This window comes from Ammodytes marinus, assembly GCF_949987685.1.
Source record: "Ammodytes marinus genome assembly, chromosome: 12".
NCBI lineage: Eukaryota > Metazoa > Chordata > Actinopteri > Uranoscopiformes > Ammodytidae > Ammodytes > Ammodytes marinus.
In genome coordinates this window covers 1,591,945-1,613,924 of record NC_137216.1, presented here as the reverse complement: position 1 = coordinate 1,613,924, position 21,980 = coordinate 1,591,945, and the positions used below count along the sequence as shown (strand labels likewise).

Here is a 21,980-nt window from a genome sequence, read left to right as displayed (position 1 = left end):
TAAAGTCCCTATTACCCGACCAGAGAACACACGGAAGGAGGTTCACCCCGACGGCGAACAGCCATCGGCCCTGGAGGGAACCATCTCCCCTGAGCCGAACAGGAGGTGGAATAAGAGATTAACGGCGATATTTTTTTTTATCGCCGATAAGAGTCTGGCTTTAACGCAGCACGTTAACGCCGATAACGGCCCACCACTAATAGGGGAGAACGGGGTAAGTAGGCACACTTTTTACTCTAGTGAGAATTGCTTATCACCTAAACATCTTTCAATAGTCATTCCTACATTAAATTGAAGCTTAAGGTGTTGGCTTGAAATATGTACCCCTCACTTTTTCTATCTTATTGTAATAAAGAAGAAATTAATCATCAAAGACACCCTTACACATTGTGACAACCAACCCCATCAAGGGGTCGGTTGTCAAACACTATGGGGTTGTTTGTCACAATGTTATCTTAATGGGAATAATCTTAAAAAGAAGGCACGAAAGTAGAACTAAATTTGAAAGTTAAATTGCATTGTCAAGTTGACAAATAGGCCTACATAACTTACTGTAGCCTTGGCAGCTGGTCTAGTTTGGGGTGCACTGGGTTGTTTTGATTTTGTTGCCCTTTTTTCTTTTGCATGCTAGCTGCCTTTTCCTGCTCTATTCTTTCCTTCTCTGGGGTGTCAGTGAGGATACAGCTTGACAATTTCTTTCATTATTGGGTTCCTTTTCTGGCTGCAGCCTTGAGATAACATGTGACAACCAACCCCCCAAAAAATGTGACGACCAACCCCAACTTGAATTTCTTGCTAGCATCAAGACCAACAACCATCTGACAACTAATTAGCGTGCTAACCACAATCTAAAATATAGTTTACCCTTCACACTTTGTATGGGTAACAAGTGTTTTGTTATAAACCCATTGTGTAAAAGCCTAGAAGAAAAATACTGAGGAGCTAAATATTTTCAATTTGACATGAAAAACACAAACAGTCGTCTCACCTCAAATTCAGCAGTCTAACTCCAAGGAAGACTATGTAGGTGACCTCTTATTCCAATTCTGGATATTTACATACCAAAATTTCACTGACAGCGCCTTCTGGTTCCGAGATATAACGATTGTGACAACCAACCCGTGTGACAAATTACCCCGTTCTCCCCTATATATATATACAGGTCCTTCTCATATAATTAGCATATTGTGATAAAGTTGATTATTTTCCATAATGTAATGATAATAATTGAACTTTCATATATTTTAGATTCATTGCACACCAACTGAAATATTTCAGGTCTTTTGTTGTTTTAATACTGATGATTTTGGCATACAGCTCATGAAAACCCCAAATTCCTATCTCAAAAAATTAGCATATCATGAAAAGGTACTCTAAAGGAGCTCTTAACCTAATCATCTGAATCAACTAATTAACTCTAAACACCTGCAAAAGATTCCTGAGGCTTTTAAAAACTCCCAGCCTGGTTCATTACTCAAAACCGCAATCATGGGTAAGACTGCCGACCTGACTGCTGTCCAGAAGGCCATCATTGACACCCTCAAGCAAGAGGGTAAGACACAGAAATAAATTTCTGAGCGAATAGGCTGTTCCCAGAGTGCTGTATCAAGGCACCTCAGTGGGAAGTCTGTGGGAAGGAAAAAGTGTGGCAGAAAACGCTGCACAACCAAAAGAGGTGACCGGACCCTGAGGAGGATTGTGGAGAAGGGCCGATTCCAGACCTTGGGGGACCTGCGGAAGCAGTGGACTGAGTCTGGAGTAGAAACATCCAGAGCCACCGTGCACAGGCGTGTGCAGGAAATGGGCTACAGGTGCCGCATTCCCCAGGTCAAGCCACTTTTGAACCAGAAACAGCGGCAGAAGCGCCTGACCTGGGCTACAGAGAAGCAGCACTGGACTGTTGCTCAGTGGTCCAAAGTACTTTTTTCGGATGAAAGCAAATTTTGCATGTCATTCGGAAATCAAGGTGCCAGAGTCTGTAGGAAGACTGGGGAGAAGGAAATGCCAAAATGCCTGAAGTGCAGTGTCAAGTACCCACAGTCAGTGATGGTCTGGGGTGCCTTGTGTTTTTGGGGGCGCGGCTCTGCTGCTGACCCAGTGTCTCACCTGTCTGTCTCGTCTCCTGTCGTTTCTATGTTTTTTGTTGTTTTAAGTGATCGTGCCCGCATTCTCTTTGTGGCAAGATGAAGTTCAGCGATGGCATATTACTTTGGCTGGCTGTGTGCCTTCTCAGTAGTTTAATCGCCGAAGTATGGAGTTTATACGAAAAAGCCGGCATCCTCACCTACACGCGGGCCCAGCTGTTGTCACTCAGGCACTCAATCAAGCCGGAGGACTCTGGTCTGGAGCTGCTGATCAAGTATCCGCAACTCAAAAACATCGGGACGCGAAAATGGACAAAAATAAAGAAAAGAGGATCCAGAGGCGGCGTAAGAGAACGACTAAGGAGGCGCGGCAGCAGACATCCTCTACCGGTAATAACTTTTTCTAATGTTCGCTCTTTGAGCAACAAGATGAATGAACTGATCGCTAAAGTTCAATATGACAATGAGTACCGACAGAGTAACCTCATCTGTTTTACGGAAAGCTGGTTGAAAGAGGAGATGCCAGACCCCAATTTACCGGGTTACACAATAATTCGGGCTGACAGAGACACTAATTCGTCACGAAAATCTATTGGCGGTGGCTTGTGTGTCTACATGGACACTCGCTGGGCTACCCAGTACACCGTCCGGGAACGTGTGTGCACACATGATTATGAAATCCTGGTTGTCTCTTTTCGCCCCTTTTACCTCCCGAGGGAGTTTGGCCAGATTACAATCATATTGGCCTACGTACCTGGGCCGGACTTTGTGGGAGCTGCAGCCAGGATAGCCGAGAGTTATAACATCGCTCTGTCCCGTGCAGTTAACCAACCCGTCCTGTTGCTCGGGGACTTTAACTCTTGTGACCTGTCCGATCATCTGCCCACTTTACATCAATACGTGGACTGTCCCACCCGCCTGGCACGTACCCTGGATAAGTGTTATGGCAACATACCTGACGCCTATAAATCCATCTGTAGGCCTGCCTTGGGGAAATCTGACCATAACGTCGTCCATCTACTTCCACGTTACAGGGCTAAGTTGAGACGGGAAAACACAGTGACCAAGGAAATTGAGATCTGGACTGAGGACTGTAGGGAGGAGATGAAATGCGAGCTGGAGACTACCGACTGGCTCTTTCTTAACTCATGTGACACCCCTCATGAACTAATTGACACTTTCACGTCTTATCTGTTGTTTAATGAAAGTAAAATCACTCGAACTAAAACTGTTAGAATATTTCCTAATAACAATGTATGGATGTCTAGTGATCTTAAGGAATGCATTCGTGAGAAAAAACACGCTTTTAGTAATGGTAATACTGAATTACTTAAGGAAAAAAAATGTGAACTAAGATCTAAACTGAGTAAAGCAAAAATAGAATATAAGGATAAAGTTGAATGTCATTATTTCTCAGGAAATGCCAAGAAAGCATGGGAAGGTTTAAATGTGATGATGGGCAGGGAGACTAAGAAAAAGTGTACCCCCTTGTCACACCCCTCTCCATCTTTTGCAAATGATTTAAATGTCTTCTTCAGTCGTTTTGACAAGAATGATTTCAGTGCTGAACGTGATAGTGTGTGTAGATCCATTCCTGGATATGTCCCTATTACACTGAATGAACATGAGATTGTAGCCAGCCTGTCTAGTGTTAAGCCCAACTCGGCCCCGGGGCCGGATGGCCTGAGAGGGAGAGTTTTAAAAGAAAATGTTTATGAACTTAAAGGTATTGTGCTGGAGTTATTTCAGTGCTTGCTTAATTCTTTAACAATGCCCAAATTATGGAAAATGTCTCATATTGTGCCTATCCCTAAAAAACCTGGAACTACTGAATTAAAAGATTACAGGCCCATTGCACTTACTTCTATCTTAGGAAAATGTTTTGAGAGAGTTATAAGCAGACAAATCACAGCATCGGTTTCTAACAGCTTAGATCATCTTCAGTTTGCTTACAAAAGCCATAGGGGAACCGATGACGCAACCATCAGTATGGTCCACACTCTCTCAAAGCACCTTCAAGCCCCCTCCCACTTTGCTAGAGCCTTGTTTATCGATTTTACTTCCGCCTTTAACAGCATGCAGATTCACATCTTGCTGCAAAGACTTATCGAGATAGGAGTAAACGGTGGTATTATCCACCTTGTTAGGGACTTCCTCTCTGACCGTCCTCAACAGGTTCTGGTTAATAATACTCGGTCCGACATCACTGTACTTAATACTGGCGCCCCGCAAGGGACCATTTTATCCCCACTACTTTTTTCCATATATACAAACGAATTCCAATTAGATCTGGAAAACTTTCGTTTGTTTAAATATGCTGACGATATGGCCCTGGTTGCCTTATTAAAGAAGGGGGACACAGTCGGAGAGGGAGCATATAGAGCATATGTGGCATCTCTTCAGAAGTGGTGTGATGTAAGTTCCTTAGAGATGAATGTCACAAAAACACAGGAACTTGTTTTTCATGAAAAGGACCATGTGCAGCCCCTTACAATTAGGGGACAAGTTGTAGAGGTAGTAGACAGTTTCAAATATTTGGGTACATTTATTGATTGCAATCTAAATTTTAGTGAAAACACAGACTATATTTTTAAAACCTGTAACCAACGTCTCCATCTACTGCGCAAACTCAACTCATTCAGAGTGAGCAAGCACATTATGGAAACAGTTTATAAGAACCTTATTGAGGGCATTTTAACCTTTAATATGGCAATGTGGTATGGTAACCTAAACGTAAAAGGAAGAAGCAAGCTACAGAGAATAATAAACCTTGCCTCAAAAATCATAGGGACAAAACAGAAACATTTAAGTTGTTTGTACGACGAAGTGCTGAGGAAAAAAGCTGTTAAAATAGCAAACGATCCGTCCCATCCACTCCATAGGGAGTTTGAACTTCTTCCCTCGGGTAGACGTTACAGAGTGCCAAGGGCAAATCGTAACATTTTTAAAAATTCCTTCACTCCTAAAGCGATTGGGGTACTGAACACCATGTCCCGCTGATGTGTATACTGCCACTGCTGTCCTGCTTCTTGCCCTGAAGATGTCTGTGTGTAAATGTTGTTGTTGTTGCTTTTGTTGTTGTTGTTGTTGTGTTGTCCTGCTTGTTGTTTTTTGTATGAGACCGAAGACGAATCTCCACACCGTGGACAATAAAGATTTAACTAACTAACTAACTAACTAACATGTCAGCTGCTGGTGTTGGTCCACTGTGTTTTGTCAAAGGCAGGGTCAATGCAGCTAGCTATCAGAAGATTTTGGAGCACTTCATGCTTCCATCTGCTGAAAAGCTTTATGGAGATGAAGATTTCATTTTTCAACAAGACCTGGCACCTGCTCACAGTGCCAAAACCACTGGTAAATGGTTTACTGACCATGGTATTACTGTGCACAATTGGCCTGCCAACTCTCCTGACCTGAACCCCATAGAGAATCTGTGGGATATTGTGAAGAGGAAGTTGAGAGACACCAGACCCAACACTGTGGATGAGCTTAAGGCCGCTATCGAAGCATCCTGGGCCTCCATAACACCTCAGCAGTGCCACATGCTGATTGCCTCCATGCCACGCCGCATTGAAGCAGTCATTTCTGCGAAAGGATTCCCGACCAAGTATTGAGTGCATAACTGAACATACTTATTTGAAGGTTGACTTTTTTGTATTAAAAACACTTTTCTTTTATTGGTCGGATGAAATATGCTAATTCTTTGAGATAGGGATTTTTGTTTTTTCTTTACTTTTTTGCCAAAATCATCAATATTAAAACAATAAAAGGCTTGAACTACTTCAGTTGTGTGTAATGAATCTATAATATATGAAAGTCTAATGTTTATCAGTACATTACAGAAAATATTGAACTTTATCACAATATGCTAATTATATGAGAAGGACCTGTATATATATATATATATATATATATATATATATATATATATATATATATATATATAGGGGAGATTGAACGGGGTAATCTGAGCCACTTTTTACACTTGTTCCCCTCTAAGCAAGCTGAAATTATTTATCACTCAAATTTTCACATTTCCCATTAATTCATTAATTAGTTTCCTATAAATGGGCATTAGCAGAATTTTTTCAAGATAAAGGGCAGTGAAAATATGATTGTTTTAAAAAAAGTTGTCATGTGGCTCACTTTACCCCAGCTGTGGGGTAACTGAGCCAGACCAGGTAAATCAAGGGGGTAAAGTGAACCAGCTGGGGGTGAACCACTTTCCACTCTGAAAGTACCATAACAACACATATTGTAACCGTTATAATCCTGAAAGCTAGCCACACATTCCAGAACTAATGTCAGACTAGTAAAAGAATGATGGGGTTTGGTCAATTAAGCAAAGCTAATTTTCTAAACACTTGAAAGTAACTCTGAACAAAATCAAATACAACATATTATAATTCAAAAGGTTTTAATAAGATTCAAATGAAAGATAGAACCAGTTAGATTAGAACACAGTCTGGGGGTCAGAACACAGGACCCTTAGAGCCAGCTTGTGTCTGGGGGTTAATACATAGGAAAATCAGAACCAGCGAGAACAGCCTGGGACTCAGAACACAGGAGAAGACCCAACTGGATTATAACATCAGCCTGTGATACTCTACAACTAGGCCTACTCTACATTCCAGCCCTGAAGGTTACAGGGAAAGATGAGAAAGTGCTCTTTCCGTGTGGTTGCCCCAGGTCGTCTTCCTGGTGTATTTCCATGGCATGATGGCTTATCTACAATGTGTATGACATTAAAATAAAACATATGTCATGTAATATTACATTAAAATATGTTTAAGACTAAACTTAACTTGTGCCTCATGGTGGGGGAAAGTGAGACAGTGGCTCACTTTCCCCCACAGCATTTGGCTCACTTTCCCCCACCACCACAATTTGAGAAAAAACTACCTCTCTTAGCATTTCAGGCTAATCTTCAGTTATCAGCATCACATGGTTTCATATGTTGGTAGTTCATCAACACGTATGATAGAAGTTTTTCTACGTGAATACATTTGCTTTGGCACAACAGTTGATTAAGTTGTCAGCAAGAAAATTTACTTTTACATGAAAAATACCTATTTTGGTGAACAAAACATGCTTACCACAGCACCATGAGGTCCTCTCTTTCAGGGCCATGGGGAAATGAGAGGGGCTTGAAAACATATATCTCACATGACCAAAAATGTTTTCCGTTGCCTAGATACAGGGGGTGGCTCACATGACCCGATGCCTCAGATTCCCTAGGTTCTAAAAAAATAATATATATAAAAAAAATATATATATATAAATATATGTATATATATATATATATATATAAATATATGTATATATATATATATATATTAGTGGTGGGCCGTTATCGGCGTTAACGTGCTGCGTTAACGCAAGACTCTTATCGGCGATAAAAAAAATATCGCCGTTAATCTCTTATTCCACCTCCTGTTCGGCTCAGGGAGCCAGTCATTTGTACAGTTCAGCTTAGACTCGGCCGTAATGCTGCTGCACACGCACACACACACACACACACACACACACACACACGCACACACACACACACACACACACACACACACACACACACTCACACACTCACACACACGCTGCATGTCAGAGACGAGGGGCGAATCTTCTCTCACACACCCGCCGCTCTCTCTCTCTCCATCACTTGCCCACACAATCGGGTATTGGAACGCAGGGTGGGTGTGTGTGGCCACCGGTCGCCACGTGACTATAAGTTTCCAAGTTTTAAACACTTCTATCTCTTCAACGTCACCGTACCCGAATCCTAAATATCCCCATAGCAGACGCTATATTTCATCGGGGGGAAAACTTTGTTTTGCGCCACAGTTCGACTCGGCCGTAATGCTGCTGCACACACACACACAGACACAGACACAGGCACACACACACGCTGCATGGCAGAGACGAGGGGCGCTACCAAAAAGACGAGAGGAGCGGTTGGAGCAGTTGGAGAGTTTAGAGACACATGCGCGCACATTTATTTACATAAAATCGCAATCGCAGTCACTTGTGCAGTTATGTAAAATGTTTCACTAAGGAAAATGACAGAAAAAGTAACGCACAGTGACTTTGATGAGTAACTTCAATCTGATTACTGGTTTGGAGATAGTAACGCGTTAGATTACTTGTTACTGAAAAAAGAGGTCCGATGCCGGTAACGCGTTACTATGTAACATCTTGTTGAACATTATTTATTTTCATCACCAATTATCATAGTAGAACAGCTTCCTCAAGCAGTTTGTGATGCATGTTGGAAACAGGAGATGAGCCCCTGGTCTGATGCGCCACCTGGCTTGAGAAACACGTTCTCAAAGACTTACTTTGAGTCATTATTTAGGGAGCACACACATATTATGAATGAATTCAAATGAGCCATTTTAATCTAGATTAATCTAGATTAATTCCAAAATTAATCTAGATTAATCTAGATTAAAAAAATTAATCTATGCCCACCTCTAATATATATATATAAATATATGTATATATATATATATATATATATATATATATATATATATATATATATATATATATATATATGTATATATATATATAAATATATATATATATATATTTTTTTTAGGTTTTTACTTTGCCATAAAGCACTGGAGGAAAGTTTAATAGCTCTAAGCAAGATTGCCATTTACCATTTCCCATGTTGCTAAAATGTGCTTTTTTAAATTTTGGCTTCCCCCTAGCGGCTGGAGTGAGCATTTTGGTTATTTCTTAAAAATTCATAACTCCTCACAGGTATGGGCTAGAGACTTACTTTTTTTTTAAATGCTCAGAAATGTGTGCTCTACAAGTCGCGGGCTGGACTAAATCATCTTGCGGGCCGTATGTTTGACACCACTGGTCTAAACGTTATGAAAAACATTAAACGTTCAGAGAAGCGAAAAAAAGATAAGCCGCTGTTTGAGCAAAATTCAGAGACTAGGGTGAAACGCAAACTTTGTGACAGTGAGTTGGTTTATGATGAACAGTTAGGTTGAGTGATGTGATGCACACATAAGATGATTGTCCGTGTGCAAGGTTTTCAGTAAGTTCGAAATACTCTGTGTAGTTTGTATGCGGAGCAGGGAGGCAAAAGGTGCTCTGCAGAAACCTCAGTGCTCACATTGAATATGAACGGATGTCTCAGTAATGATTTTCACTTTGAGCTCAATACTGTGATTTTCACTTTGAGCTCAATACTGTTTCAACGTATCCACATATCAGTCTATATCAGCCCTGAAATTTAGATTTTCCCCGCCTGCCTCGTTATTTTTCCCAATGAGTAAACTTTTAGCAATTTAAGCAATTGTCAGTTTTGCACACAACTACTCTATATGTTACATCAACGTAATACTGTGTTACATTTTGTAATATTTTACAAATATTTTTTTTTTTTTATTAAATGTACTTCATGTTACTTGTAATATCGGGTCCGACCATTCCTTGTTCGTGTGAACATACCTCACAATAAAACCGATTTCGATTTCTGATTCTGTAACTGGGCATTTTCATTTTTAAATTAACTAAAGTACAAGGGATCATAGAATAGTAACAGAAGAAACAATATTATTTATTTTAACAGAAGAGAATAAATTCGACTTTCCTCCACAGGGAAGCAATGCTTTCTGGTGAATCACAACCTCTCCAACCTGTATGACTTCATGTTTTTTACTATTGCTTCTTTCCATTTGGTCAAATAAACATGAAATTAAATAGAACTAAAAGCGACAAAGAATCACCTTTTTGGTCTGGAGCAACTGAGAATGTAGAAGCATTCTTATGACTGTTTTGAAAAGAAAAGTGTTCTTACACAGGTGACGTGCTCCTCATCTGTGTAATCAAAACTGTCGACTTTCTGCTTGAAGGAGTCAAGGATCTCACCATGTCGCGCCATGTCTGTGGCTAGGATCAGTGTGATGGTTTCCTGTAGAACAGCCCAACAACAGACAACTCATCAACACACACACACACACAGACAGACAGACAGACAGACAGACAGACAGACAGACACACACACAGCCCTACTTGTCGTATCTGTTTGAAGGCCTCAGGGTCGAAGTTGGAGAAGATGTTGCAGTCATGTTGAGAGAAGATCTGGAAGGCCACGGCACAGTGGTGGTTCTCCAGAGGGGAGATGTCATTGTAGCGAACTGCCAGTTCTGTTCTAGCATTGATTTGGTACCTGGAATAGAGAGAATGGGAAGAATGAGAACATGCAAGACACCAGAGAAATAGTGTAAGGTTTTGTTCACAACGGCCTGCTTCAGTGCTTAAGTGAACCCTAAGCCTTTTGTTTAAGTCCTTGTCGTGGTTCGTTTGGGTTGGTTTGAACGCAGTCCCAGACTCTGGTGGCACTAAACAACCAGACTCTGCTCTACTCTAAAGGGCTGCTCTCTGGAGTGGTTCATCACTGGTCTGAACCCCATCCGCACCAATCACAGGAAGTGTAGTACTAAAGTCTTTCTTGCACTTGTTGTCTGATCATATATACCGCATATATTACGACTATATTGTCACATTCAATATTTAAAGGCATACTAAGCGATTGTAATCTAGAACACCATATGCCAAAATCATCTCATTTCTACTCACCATTCGCTACATGTCCTTTGTGTGTACGCTCTGAAAAAAACTTGGGTGTTTCTACCATAGATAGTAAATAATATGGATGTAGCATCCTGGCTGACCTCAGTTATTCACACGGCATCCAATAATCCTGATTTGTGCGCGTCGCCATTTGGTGAGATTTTTACCCCGCCTCACGTCAGGGGGAGGGAGATAGCTGACGTATACCTCCGAGCAGGGCCGGCGGTAGCCAGGGGCCAGGGTAGGCCGTGCCCACCCAAATGTGGGCTGTGCCCACCCAATCAAAAATGTTTTTTTAAATTTTTTTAGGTGGAAGTCCAGACCCACTGTCAGACGGACCTGTTCATTCGCTGTCCAAGAAAATGTCAAATACAATTCAGACAATTAATTAATACTAAAGAATATACCATTACCATGCATTGCTTCTAATTGTATTATTAGGTGGGCAGGACAGCCTGCCTCCAAGTTACCCACCCGCTAATAGTGGTCACTGGTCAGCAGCGCCGGCCCGAGACGTTGCTTAGGGTCCCGACTGCCAGGGGGGCCCCCCCAATTTTTTTTAGTTTGTGTGTTTGATATCAACATCATATTATGTAAATGTAAATTATCATACAATAAAAGGAATACAATGTTTTGGTAGATAGTTAATGGCTTAATAATTGAATCAGTTCATCTGGGAGGTAATCCAAGGTTAACTGATCACGTCACGTTCAAGTCCATGGCATGCACAGTGTGTATTGAGTTTATTTGCAAACTGGGTTGGACTTTCTGGAACTGTGCTAAACTGGTTTGAATCATACTTAAAGGAAAGAGACTACTATGTGTCAATAGGCAATTTCACATCCGAGCGAACAAATATTACATGCGGGGTCCCCCAAGGTTCCATTCTTGGGCCTCTTCTGTTTAACATATACATGCTACCGCTAGCTCAGATTATGAACAAAAACAAATTATGCTACCATAATTATGCAGACGAGACACAAATTTACATAACCATATCACCAGGAGACTATAGTCCGATTCAAGCACTAAGTAAATGCATTGAACAAATCATGTGCCAAAACTTTCTTCAATTAAACAGCGACAAAACTGAAGTAATTGTCTTTGGTGCCAGGGATGAACAATCAAAAGTCAGCACACAGCTTAAATCTGTTATGTTAGAAAGCACACACCAAGCTAGAAATCTTGGAGTAGTGATAGATTCCGACTTGAATTTCAAAAAACACATTAAATCAATTACTAAGTCAGCCTACTACCACCTTAAAAATATATCGAGAATTAAAGGGCTAATATCTCAGCAGGACTTAGAAAAACTTGTCCATGCATTTATTTTTAGTAGACTTGACTACTGTAATAGTGTCTTTGCAGGCCTTTCTAAAAAATCAATCAGACAGCTTCAGCTAATTCAGAACGCTGCTGCTCGAGTCCTCACTAGGACCAAAAAAGTAGATCACATTACCCCAGTTCTTAGGTCTTTACACTGGCTTCCTGTCACTCAAATAATTGATTTTAAAATATTGATGATGGTCTACAAAGCCTTAAATGGTTTAGGGCCAAAATACATTACTGATCTGCTGATACGTTATGAGCCGCCCAGAGCCCTTAGGTCGTCTGGGACAGGTCTTTTAAAAGTCCCCAGAGCTAGGACTAAACAGGGAGAGGCGGCATTCAGCGTTTATGCGCCCAATGTCTGGAACGGACTGCCAGAGAGTCTGAGGTCCGCTGAGACTCTCAGCTCTTTTAAATCGGGTCTCAAAACGTTCTTGTTTCCCTTTTAACCTGTAATTATTTTTTTTGGTAAAATGTTTTAATTCTTTTATTTAAATGTTGTATTTTTATCCATGTTTTAAATTTGTTCCTTTTTTTTTTTTTTTTTTTTTTTTGTATTCTTTATTTGATTTTAACCCTGTGAAGCACCTTGAGTGGCCCTGTGCCTGAAATGTGCTCTATAAATAAAATTGCCTTGCCTTGCCTTATTTAAAAATATTTGAAAATGGGGCTGCCCTCAGTTGCCCATGCACTGTGTATAGTCTATAGCCTATTTCAGCCTCGTCTGTGGAAAAAAAGATAACTGGACAACAGAGCCCTATTCTTCTGCTTCGTTCCTCTCACTGCATTTACATGAATTCATTATATTACAGAAAAATATGTCCCGTAAAAGAAAAAGAGCACCAAGCCCAACCCAGAGGACCCCCCATAATATTTTATTTAAAATTTATATTTCTATGGAAAATCCATGTGTCTTTCTTCAATAGCTTCTAATTCATCCGACCCAGTGTCTCCAAATTATTTGTTAACACAAAATTCCTCAGATTTAGCCTCTTAATTTTCCTCTCAAAGTGCACCAGATTCATAGCCTGGAAATCCTGACCCTGATATCTTGAACGATAGAGGGTCTGGCGACGATCAATAGTAATTTCCAACTCTAGGGGCGGCTCCTACTCGTGCATTTCAAATGCCACTGCACGCAGTTGGATAGCACTACAACCAATCAGAGCGATGCACAAGTGACGTAAGCCCCGTTCGTTTAGCGAACAGCTGTTAAACTGTTCAATTAAACGTTTGCCGTTGTCGGTCGGCAAAACAGAACATTCCACTTACTTGCTAGTGAAAGCTATGAGTCCCGTCTTCCAATTCGTTAAGGGTCGAGGCCAAAGCAGTCTCAAACTCACACAACATATCCGCAGCCATCTTTGATGTTTACTATCACAGCTTCGACGTCGCATGCACGTCACTGTCGTCATCCGGTTACGTCCTCCCCAGAGCACCATATAAAGGGCTCTGGCGCGCCCATATTAGATAGAACCAATTGAAACGTTATACCAGATTTCTGGTAGTCTTGATAAGCTTCAACGGAGCGTCTCCAGACCAACACGCGCAGCAAATTTAATTTGCCAGCGCCTAGTGGCAGGTCTGGGAATGCCAGGCTACCAGATTCATGCATTTCACTTTAAAAAGGTTAAAACAAATCTCCCGGGGGGGCATACCCCCGGACCCCCCTAGCACGGTCGTGACCTCGGCTGGCTACTATTTTCACCCAGCTGGACATCGGAGCCAATAGTGGAAAGACTATATATCTATATAGTGTGTATAGTATATAGCTCTGGACTACCACCATCCAGGTTGCCCAGTCCCAAAGCTTTCTCTTCAATCAGCTCAGGCTGCCTACAGTTAATACTGCGATTAAAAAAATATATACATTATGTTGTATATAATGTATATTATATGTTAGTCATAAACATTTTGGAAAAAAAACATGCAAGAATCAAATCTCCCACACAGCAACACTCAAAGTTTATTTGCATATTGTGTTCTACACAATTCACAGTAAATGTGCCAAAAAGCAGACGCAGGGATCTTACAAGGGCAAAAAAATTCACCCCCCTCAGTGTTGTCATGGAGATATGATCTAAACATACGGACTAAAATGGTTTTGTGGCCCAGGCTGTAAATAGGTTTAGTAAGACTTTAGCTGTATCCCATTACAGAGACCGCCTCCTTGGTAGGACGCGGTCTATGAAGGCTATAGCCTATGAAGGCCAATTCAAAGGCCGAACCAGGGCCAAACAGGCGTTGTTAAACGGGACGGTCTCCGCAGGTCTCCGTTTACGAGCATTTCCGGTTTGCGTAACAAGCCGTTACCTTGCGTGACGACTCGCCGCTCCTGTGCTGCCTAGCAACCCTGATAGCTGCCAACGGAAACAGCCTTGTCAACAGAGGAAAAAAGGAAAAGAAGTTGCCTACCAGACAAAAAGAAAAAAAAGTATAAGAAAAAAAGAAAGGAAGATAAAAGTTAAGAAGATGGAGCAACACGTTGCTGTTTTGTTATTTTTTATTTTATTGTATGCCATCTCTGAAAAAAACCGCAATGAATCATGGGATATGTTGGACTGCGAAGGATACATCTGATGCAGCCTTCAAAACCGTGAAACGAAGGCTGCATTTCTCAGCCGCATATGAGGAGCCTTGCAAGGAGCCTTGCAAATGGAGCAACCTTTGCGTGCCGCTATGACGCAATCGGTCTTCAAATGCAGCCTTCGTAGACCGCAACCCCTGAATCGAGATACAGCCTTTGAAAACGGCCTGTCTAACAAGTGAGTCAAATAAAAACTGCTCGGTATTGGCACCACCCCCCAGTGGCACTTCCTGGTTACTACAGTTGTGGTCACTTCCTTATTGGATGCTGGTAAAAATCGCTGAGTTTGGGGCTTGGTTTCTACCCAGCTGCAGCTCCACTAACGGTGATCTAAATCTTGGGACAGAGCCAGCAGCCGCCCAGAAGGGGAACAGCCCAGGCACTCTCTCTGTCAAATATGGCAGCAGTTAGTAGCTGTCGCCTCTTGAGATCGCTTACTATGCCTTTTAAGAATCGACCATAGAACACCTAGGTTGCGTTCTGAATCGCATACTTTCTACTATATAGTATGTAGAAAAAAGATTTAGGATGTCCCGATTCTTGTGGCCAGATTTAGGATGGTTAGAAGTACCCGGATGTCCTACTTCATGCGGCCAAGATTGTTAGTGTTGAAAAGTGCATCGTATTTGGGCGATTCTGACCCACAATCCAGTGCGCACGTGAAGTGACGTAACATCGACGAAGCCTCCATATGAAAACAAACGGGGATGCGACGGATATAAAAGCAAGAGGCAAGATCAAGGCGCAATGTTATGATGAAATAAGAGAGAAAAGTATGTCCCAATAGTATGCCTACTGCATCCTAACTAGATTCTTTTTATCGTCGGATGTAGTATGTAGAATAGAAAAAAGAAAGAGTATGCGATTCGGAACGCAACCCTAGTCTCCACTGCACTTGGCCAAAATCAATTAAATATAGCCTACAGCTATGATTCCCAACCCCCAGTCCGTGGACCCATGTTTGCCTTGAAATATTTCCAGAATAATTTTTTTTTAATGAGTTTTTGTAATGTGTACAACATGCTTTTCTGCAATATCCAAATGTTGGCATTAAAGGTTCAGTAAGCGGAATGGTTCTTTTAGCTAACTTCCTGTCACTTCGTCCCTACGTCACCACAGTAATGCATTGCGGTCTTAATCAGCGAGTTATCTAGCATCATCTCAGATCCATAAGTGATAAAAAACATGATAAAAACCATCAAAACAGACATTGGGAAGGATTTTTACCTGCTCCGCCATTGTAGGCGCATACACATTCACCCATCTGTTGCTCTGGCGTGCACCGGCAGTGAGACCATGGAGTGTATATAGTAATTATGAGTGAGACAGGGGTCGGTTTGTAGCGTTCTCTCTTCTTTTCTTTTTTTTTTCTTTTTTTTTTCAAAGATATTTTTTGGGCATTTTTATGCTTTATTGATAGTGCACAGAGACAGAGGTGAAATGGGGCAGAGAGGGGAGTGACATGCAGAGAACGACCGCGGGCGGGAATCGAACCCGGGTCTGCTGCTGGGCCCGGCCCGGGAGGGGGACGCCTTACCGACTGAACTAAAGGCGTTCTCTCTTCTGATTGGATAGCAATTTTGGGATACTGCAGTAAGTTTATTTGCCGATTACATGCAAAGCAGCTGACTGAGAGATCGGCTTTATGAAACGCGCACATCATGTAAGTGATCACTGTATGAATAAAGAGCTATTTAACACTTATATTAACATAAATAGACCGCTTACTTCACCTTTAAGATTGGCAACCGGGCTCTGGAATTTTTTTAATGAATATGCCGGTCCTTGGAACAAAAAAGGTTTAGAAACCCTGGCCACTTGCGACACTACATTTAATAGACTCTGGCTGTTAATATGCGCTCCACATTAAGATCAACTTAAAAAATAACCTGCTCTGATGGCAATGGGAGAAACTGCAAGCAATTTGCCTTTTTACTCACTGAACTGTCTGACCAATCATCGAACAGCTTAATCGTGCACATGACTTTTGTTTACAATTCATGGTGCGTTGGAGTTTTGCCTTTGTGAACATATACCAAATCATCAGAAACATTAAAGAATGGATCCAACTCTCAACAGGTGCGCATCAAAGAAGCAGACTATAAGGTGTAAACAGGACAGAAAAGCGGTGAGGAAGACAAAAGGGCAAGAGAAAAGAAAATGAGCAGACAGGACACAGGGAAGGAGGAGGGACACAGCAATGAAAAGGAGAAGAAAGAGAGAAGATATAAGACTAGGGATAGACATGAAGCAGGACAGCATGGAAAAGGATGGATAGGAGGAGATGGGCTGTGTTTGAAAAGCCCTACTAACGTCCAACTCATACTCATTTTGACGTCAATTTGAGTCTTTTGTGGTTGTGTATGCGAGTTTGTGTAGTAGGTGATAAATGCCCATATGAGTACTTACTTCCGGGAAACTTTTGTGTATGGATCGATAGGTTACTTTTCCTACTCAACCGCCCCACAATGCATTGCGTCTTTTCAAACGACACGGAAGGTTTTTAAAAAGGATTTATTGCTTCTGTATACTTCAGTGTAAACAGTCCGAGGAACCTTGCATACACAATTGATCGTTAAGTAGACAGTATGTAGTATATTCATGTTGAGTATGTAGAAGGGAGGACATTAGTAGGGCTTTTCGAACGTAGCCTCGGTGTCAAAGTGAAAAGGGACAGCGAACAAGAGGGATGACAAGTCAAGAGGAAGTTGGGAGTTGTGCAAACCATGGACATCAAAGTGAATTGCTGGATGTGTGTGTGTGTGTGTGTGTCTGTGTGTCTTACGTGTTGTTGAATCCAGGATGATCGAGATCATGACATACAGCAGCTGTCATGAGAATCAAAACATCCACCTGAGTGCACTTCTCCTAAAAGAGAAGAACACACATATTTCTAATAATGCATCAATGAAGTATTTCACTATAAGATAATATCCATATGTGCACTGATGTGTGTGGAACAAAACGTGTTAAGTCCCAGAGGCCAAATCTTTAAGAAGCTACAGGTTAGCTCAGCTAGGCACAAAGACTGGAAACTGTTCAAAATGTTAAAGAAAATGTGTATGTAAAGCAACTCTAAAGTGAACTAACTTATATGTTATATATTGTTTAATCTGTACAAAAACTAAAAGAGCAAAGTCTCAAAGAGAAAGTGATACCTGCAGAAAGGTTTAAAAATGGCACATGGGAGGCCTATCCCTGTTTCCTGTGTTCACGCCAAGTTAAGCTATCTAATGTCCAAATCTTTTCACTTGACTGCTGGTAGACAGTGAATAGGCGTATTTCCCAAGATGGTCACTATGCTTTTAAGGGCTACTTCAGTGATTTAGTATTGCATTTTCTTAGAGTTGGGCCACTCTACAAAATGACAGACCAAGAGAAGAATTGTCCAAAATAAAGCAACTGAGTACGGGATATACTTTATTCCATAGTATTGTCAAGCTCCAGAACCCCTGGATCTGACCTATACATCTTCTATGCTGAAACTTCAGTGTCTTTCATTGTACTCTTGAAGCTTGAGGATCATTCATGTCTATTAAATTCCATTGGGAAGATAGTAACACAAGCTTCTAAGAGATAACTCTGATGATGCCCCATGAGTCATTTTCTCAGACTTGACAAAGCTCCGTCAGAGCCACAGAAGATGTATTACAACTGTTTTCATACTGGTATAATTGGTGGTGAATGTATCAGGGGCCTCATTTATAAAGCTTGCGGCGCACAAAGACCTTGCGTAGACGGCAGAAATGTGCAGTCAAATGTGCGGTGGCAAAACGGTGGTATTTATAAAAGAATTCTTTGCGGAGAAGTGTGCGTATTCCCACGCCAACTTTCGACCATGCGTAGAACTACCGCAAGGTTTTCCTGACTCGGGGAATCAGCGACACTCAATGGCAACACCACAAAATAAAGCTCAGTCATCGGAAAAACACACATATCCTTATGAAATGCATGGCACCCGATATATTTATATCCTTCCCAGTCGCTTTCTTTGTGGCCGGTTGCCTCCCTTTTTTCCTCATGTCAGTCAAAATTCCGTGCTTATTAAGAGCGTCATCATATTCAGGAGTTATTTAGCATTCGCCATGTATGGAAGATCAGTGGCGGACTCAGACTGTTTGAAGGGCAGGGGCGAAAAAATTAGAAGGGCACCATACTTTTGCTCACCTAAAAATGTGGTGTTCCTTTACAAAAAATGCTATCTTCTCAGTTGTGTATCAGATCCAGATTTAAATACCTGGAAATTAAAGCTTAAATGTTGATCTATTGTCTCATATTCATATTTTGGTGTCAAACCCAAATGTTTCCAGTCTACAGTAAAAATAAAGGAATTGGCCTCACTGTTCCGATACTTATGGAGGGGACTGTATATTACCAGGTCAAAACTAGAAAACTTCAGTTTCACGTCTCAAGTTTCTAAGAAGGTGATTACCTGAAGGCAGCAGAGGCAGATCATGCTGTACATCATCTGGGTGACACAGAAACAGTGGCGGAAGTTGTGAAAAGGGTTATTCTTGTAGTTGTCATGAATACATAGCTACACCCAGAGAAAAGAAAGAAAAGAGGTTCGAGATCTGCATTCAACTTAACATATAAGAAGAAGACATACTTATATTAATCCCCTCGGGTAGATTTCAGTTTCACTATGTTATAATACACACACACACACACACACACACACACACACACACACACACACACACACACACACACACACACACACACACACACACACACACACACACAGGCCCGAAATACAGACATGCAAACAGGACCATAGATCCAAACCCAAAAAGTAACGGACTGATAGGTGTTACAGTTTTATGGCATAAGCATTATTAATAAAGTGTTTAGAAATAATATTTCTGGTCTTAAAAGGGCCTATTATTGGTTGGATTCTGTAAAACTATTTGAAGTTGCAGAAGGCACTAAGTCTACTGTAGGTCTCACCAGCCATCTCTTGAGCGTGATGGGGTTGATGTTGAAGTCTTTGACCAAGCCAAGGTCATGGTACATATGTTCCAGACAGCTCAGCATCTGAAGGACCAAAGAAATGCCTTGGTTTGTATACACTGAAACATGGAAATATTATAAGAATTTTTTTTTCGTCTACTGAAGTCTTACAAATTAAACGGATGTACAGTAACTACCCACTACTTCAAATCTATAATTAGTTTTTTTATGCCTAAAACGACAGTTACGTATGTAACTACGGTTCTAAGAGTTCCGGATGACCGCCAGAGGCGGTGCTTTCAGCACTGGATGTTCCACCGCGCGCATGCGCAGGTCGAGTACTTATACCAAAATAGTCACCTGTGACACCTGGGTGACCCCGGGAATATGAAAATATTCCGGAAGTCACTCGAGGATCTGTTCCAACTGGATCTTCTCGCGGTATCTGAGAAGTCTGAGTGACAGAGAACATAGAACCGTAGTTACATACGTAACCATCGTTCTATTTCGTTCCTACTGACCGCCAGCTATTTCACTGTTTTAATGTGTGTGTGTGTGTGTATGTGTGTGTGTGTGTGCATGTGTGTGTGTGTGTGTGTGTGTGCGTGCGTGTGCGTGTGTGTGCGTGTTCGTTCCTACTTTCAGCACTGGATGACTTATAGGGGATTTAAAGCAGCCAACTCGATGGTTTACATGGTGGAGAGACAATAGTTTGGATAGGAAGGATAGATTTGGCGAGAGCACCACTCCTGACACTTCTACACGCCAGCGCAAGCACGCCTGGCTCACTGACAAGGCATGTTCACCGACCGTTTGCAGTCGCAACGGCAAGGAGGAATGCCGTCTTCAAAGACAGCCGCGTCAGGTCTGCCTGACTCAGCGGCTCAAATGGGGGTAGACCAAAGGACCTCAGGACTACCTGCAAGTCCCATGAAGGTGCCCTCAGGGGTCGTGGTGGCTGAATGAAGCCTCTTGCCTCCCTTCAGAAACTGCCTGACTAGGTAGTGGGACCCTACCGTCTGGTTATCCACCCCTGCATGTGCGGCCGATATCGCAGCCACATAAACGCGCAGGGTGGAAGCAGCTCTCCTATTGCCCAACACAAACTGCAGAAAGTGTAGTATCACTCTCAATGAGCAAGTCCCTGGGACTTCGCCATGTGCCATACACTACTGTGAAAACAACTTCCACCTGTTTACATAGAGCCATATAGTGGAGAGTGCCCTTGCACTCAAAAAGGTATGGACCTCTGACTGGTCGCAATACGTCAACAGAGGGTCTATCAGGAGCCACACGCACAGCTGCAGGCGCCCCGAGTTCGGGTGCCACATGTGGCCGCCTACCTGAGACGGAAGGTCCTGTCTCTCTGGAAGGCACCAACGCTCTCCTTTGAGGAGTTTTAGTAACGCTGGGAACCATGGCCTTCCTGACCAGTGTGGAGCCACTAAACGTAGGCTGTAACCGCAATGCTGGACCCTGCCCAGTGTTGCCAGTAAACAGCGAATCGGAGGAAATGCTTAAAGCAGGCTGACTGGCCCAAGCCTCAGCCAGAGTATCTTGCCCTAGGGGACTGGTCCTCTCCATCTAGGAGAACCAAGGGGGACAGAGAGTCGTCTCTTCGGAAGCAAAGAGATATGCCCTGCCTTACTTGTCCCAACCATGCCTACCACCTCCGGATGGAGTCTCCACTCTCCGGGGGGTGGCCCTTGGCAAGAGAGAATGTCTACAGCTGTGTTCCGGATACTTGGAACATGGACAGGGGTGTGTCTTCATGTTGTTTTAATGTTATTTGTGACATGACTGCCGCTGGTTACACAGTGAACCTGCATCTATATTATTTGGCACAGATGGACCATGTTGTTGTTGTTGTTGCACCGTAAGTGTGATGGGTCTGATCTCGGCGTCAGGAATATATGGCCCAATTTGATCAAGCGGCGAGCCTCTTGCGTTCACACGGTCAACCGCCGCCTTCGATGCGGTGGCGGCTGCGATGAATATGGCCCAATATGACCAAGCGGCGAGCCTCCTGCGTTCACGCGGCCAACCGCCGCAGGCGGCCAGTGCGGTGTGTTCCCAGCTTTATTAGTTGTAAGAATGGCTTCATCCGTTTTGCAAAGGAACTCCCTATATGATAGACCTACATGGCTTATAATAGGCCTATATCTGGATTAATTTTACACAAACACATTCGTTCTCGCACTTCATACATGTGCCGATGGAGTCGCCGTTTCTCCTTTCTCCACTTTCTGTGCGTACGCATGGGTCAGAGTTTGCGTGGAGGACCGCACATCTTCCCGTCAAGTTTGCTTTTTATAAATCCCAATGTTTGCGTAGAAATTGGCGTGCGCCCTCTTCTGGGCGTATGCCACGTTTATAAATCAGGCCCCAGGGCATCCATACAATCTTCTGTTCCCATCCAGACCATGACTTGG

The 21,980-nt window shown here is 42.3% G+C and overlaps 1 protein-coding gene across 1 annotated transcript in view; it reads right to left on the bottom strand.

The window, feature by feature from the left end:
* Positions 1-21,980, bottom strand: part of pde9aa (phosphodiesterase 9aa) — a gene marked incomplete at both ends in the record, with an annotated part of 161,290 nt that overhangs the window by 25,466 nt on the left and 113,844 nt on the right. The window contains 5 exon segments of the mRNA XM_080037923.1: positions 9,904-10,017; positions 10,119-10,275; positions 17,381-17,463; positions 19,028-19,132; positions 19,546-19,632. Coding sequence (XP_079894049.1) covers positions 9,904-10,017; positions 10,119-10,275; positions 17,381-17,463; positions 19,028-19,132; positions 19,546-19,632 — 546 coding nt within the window.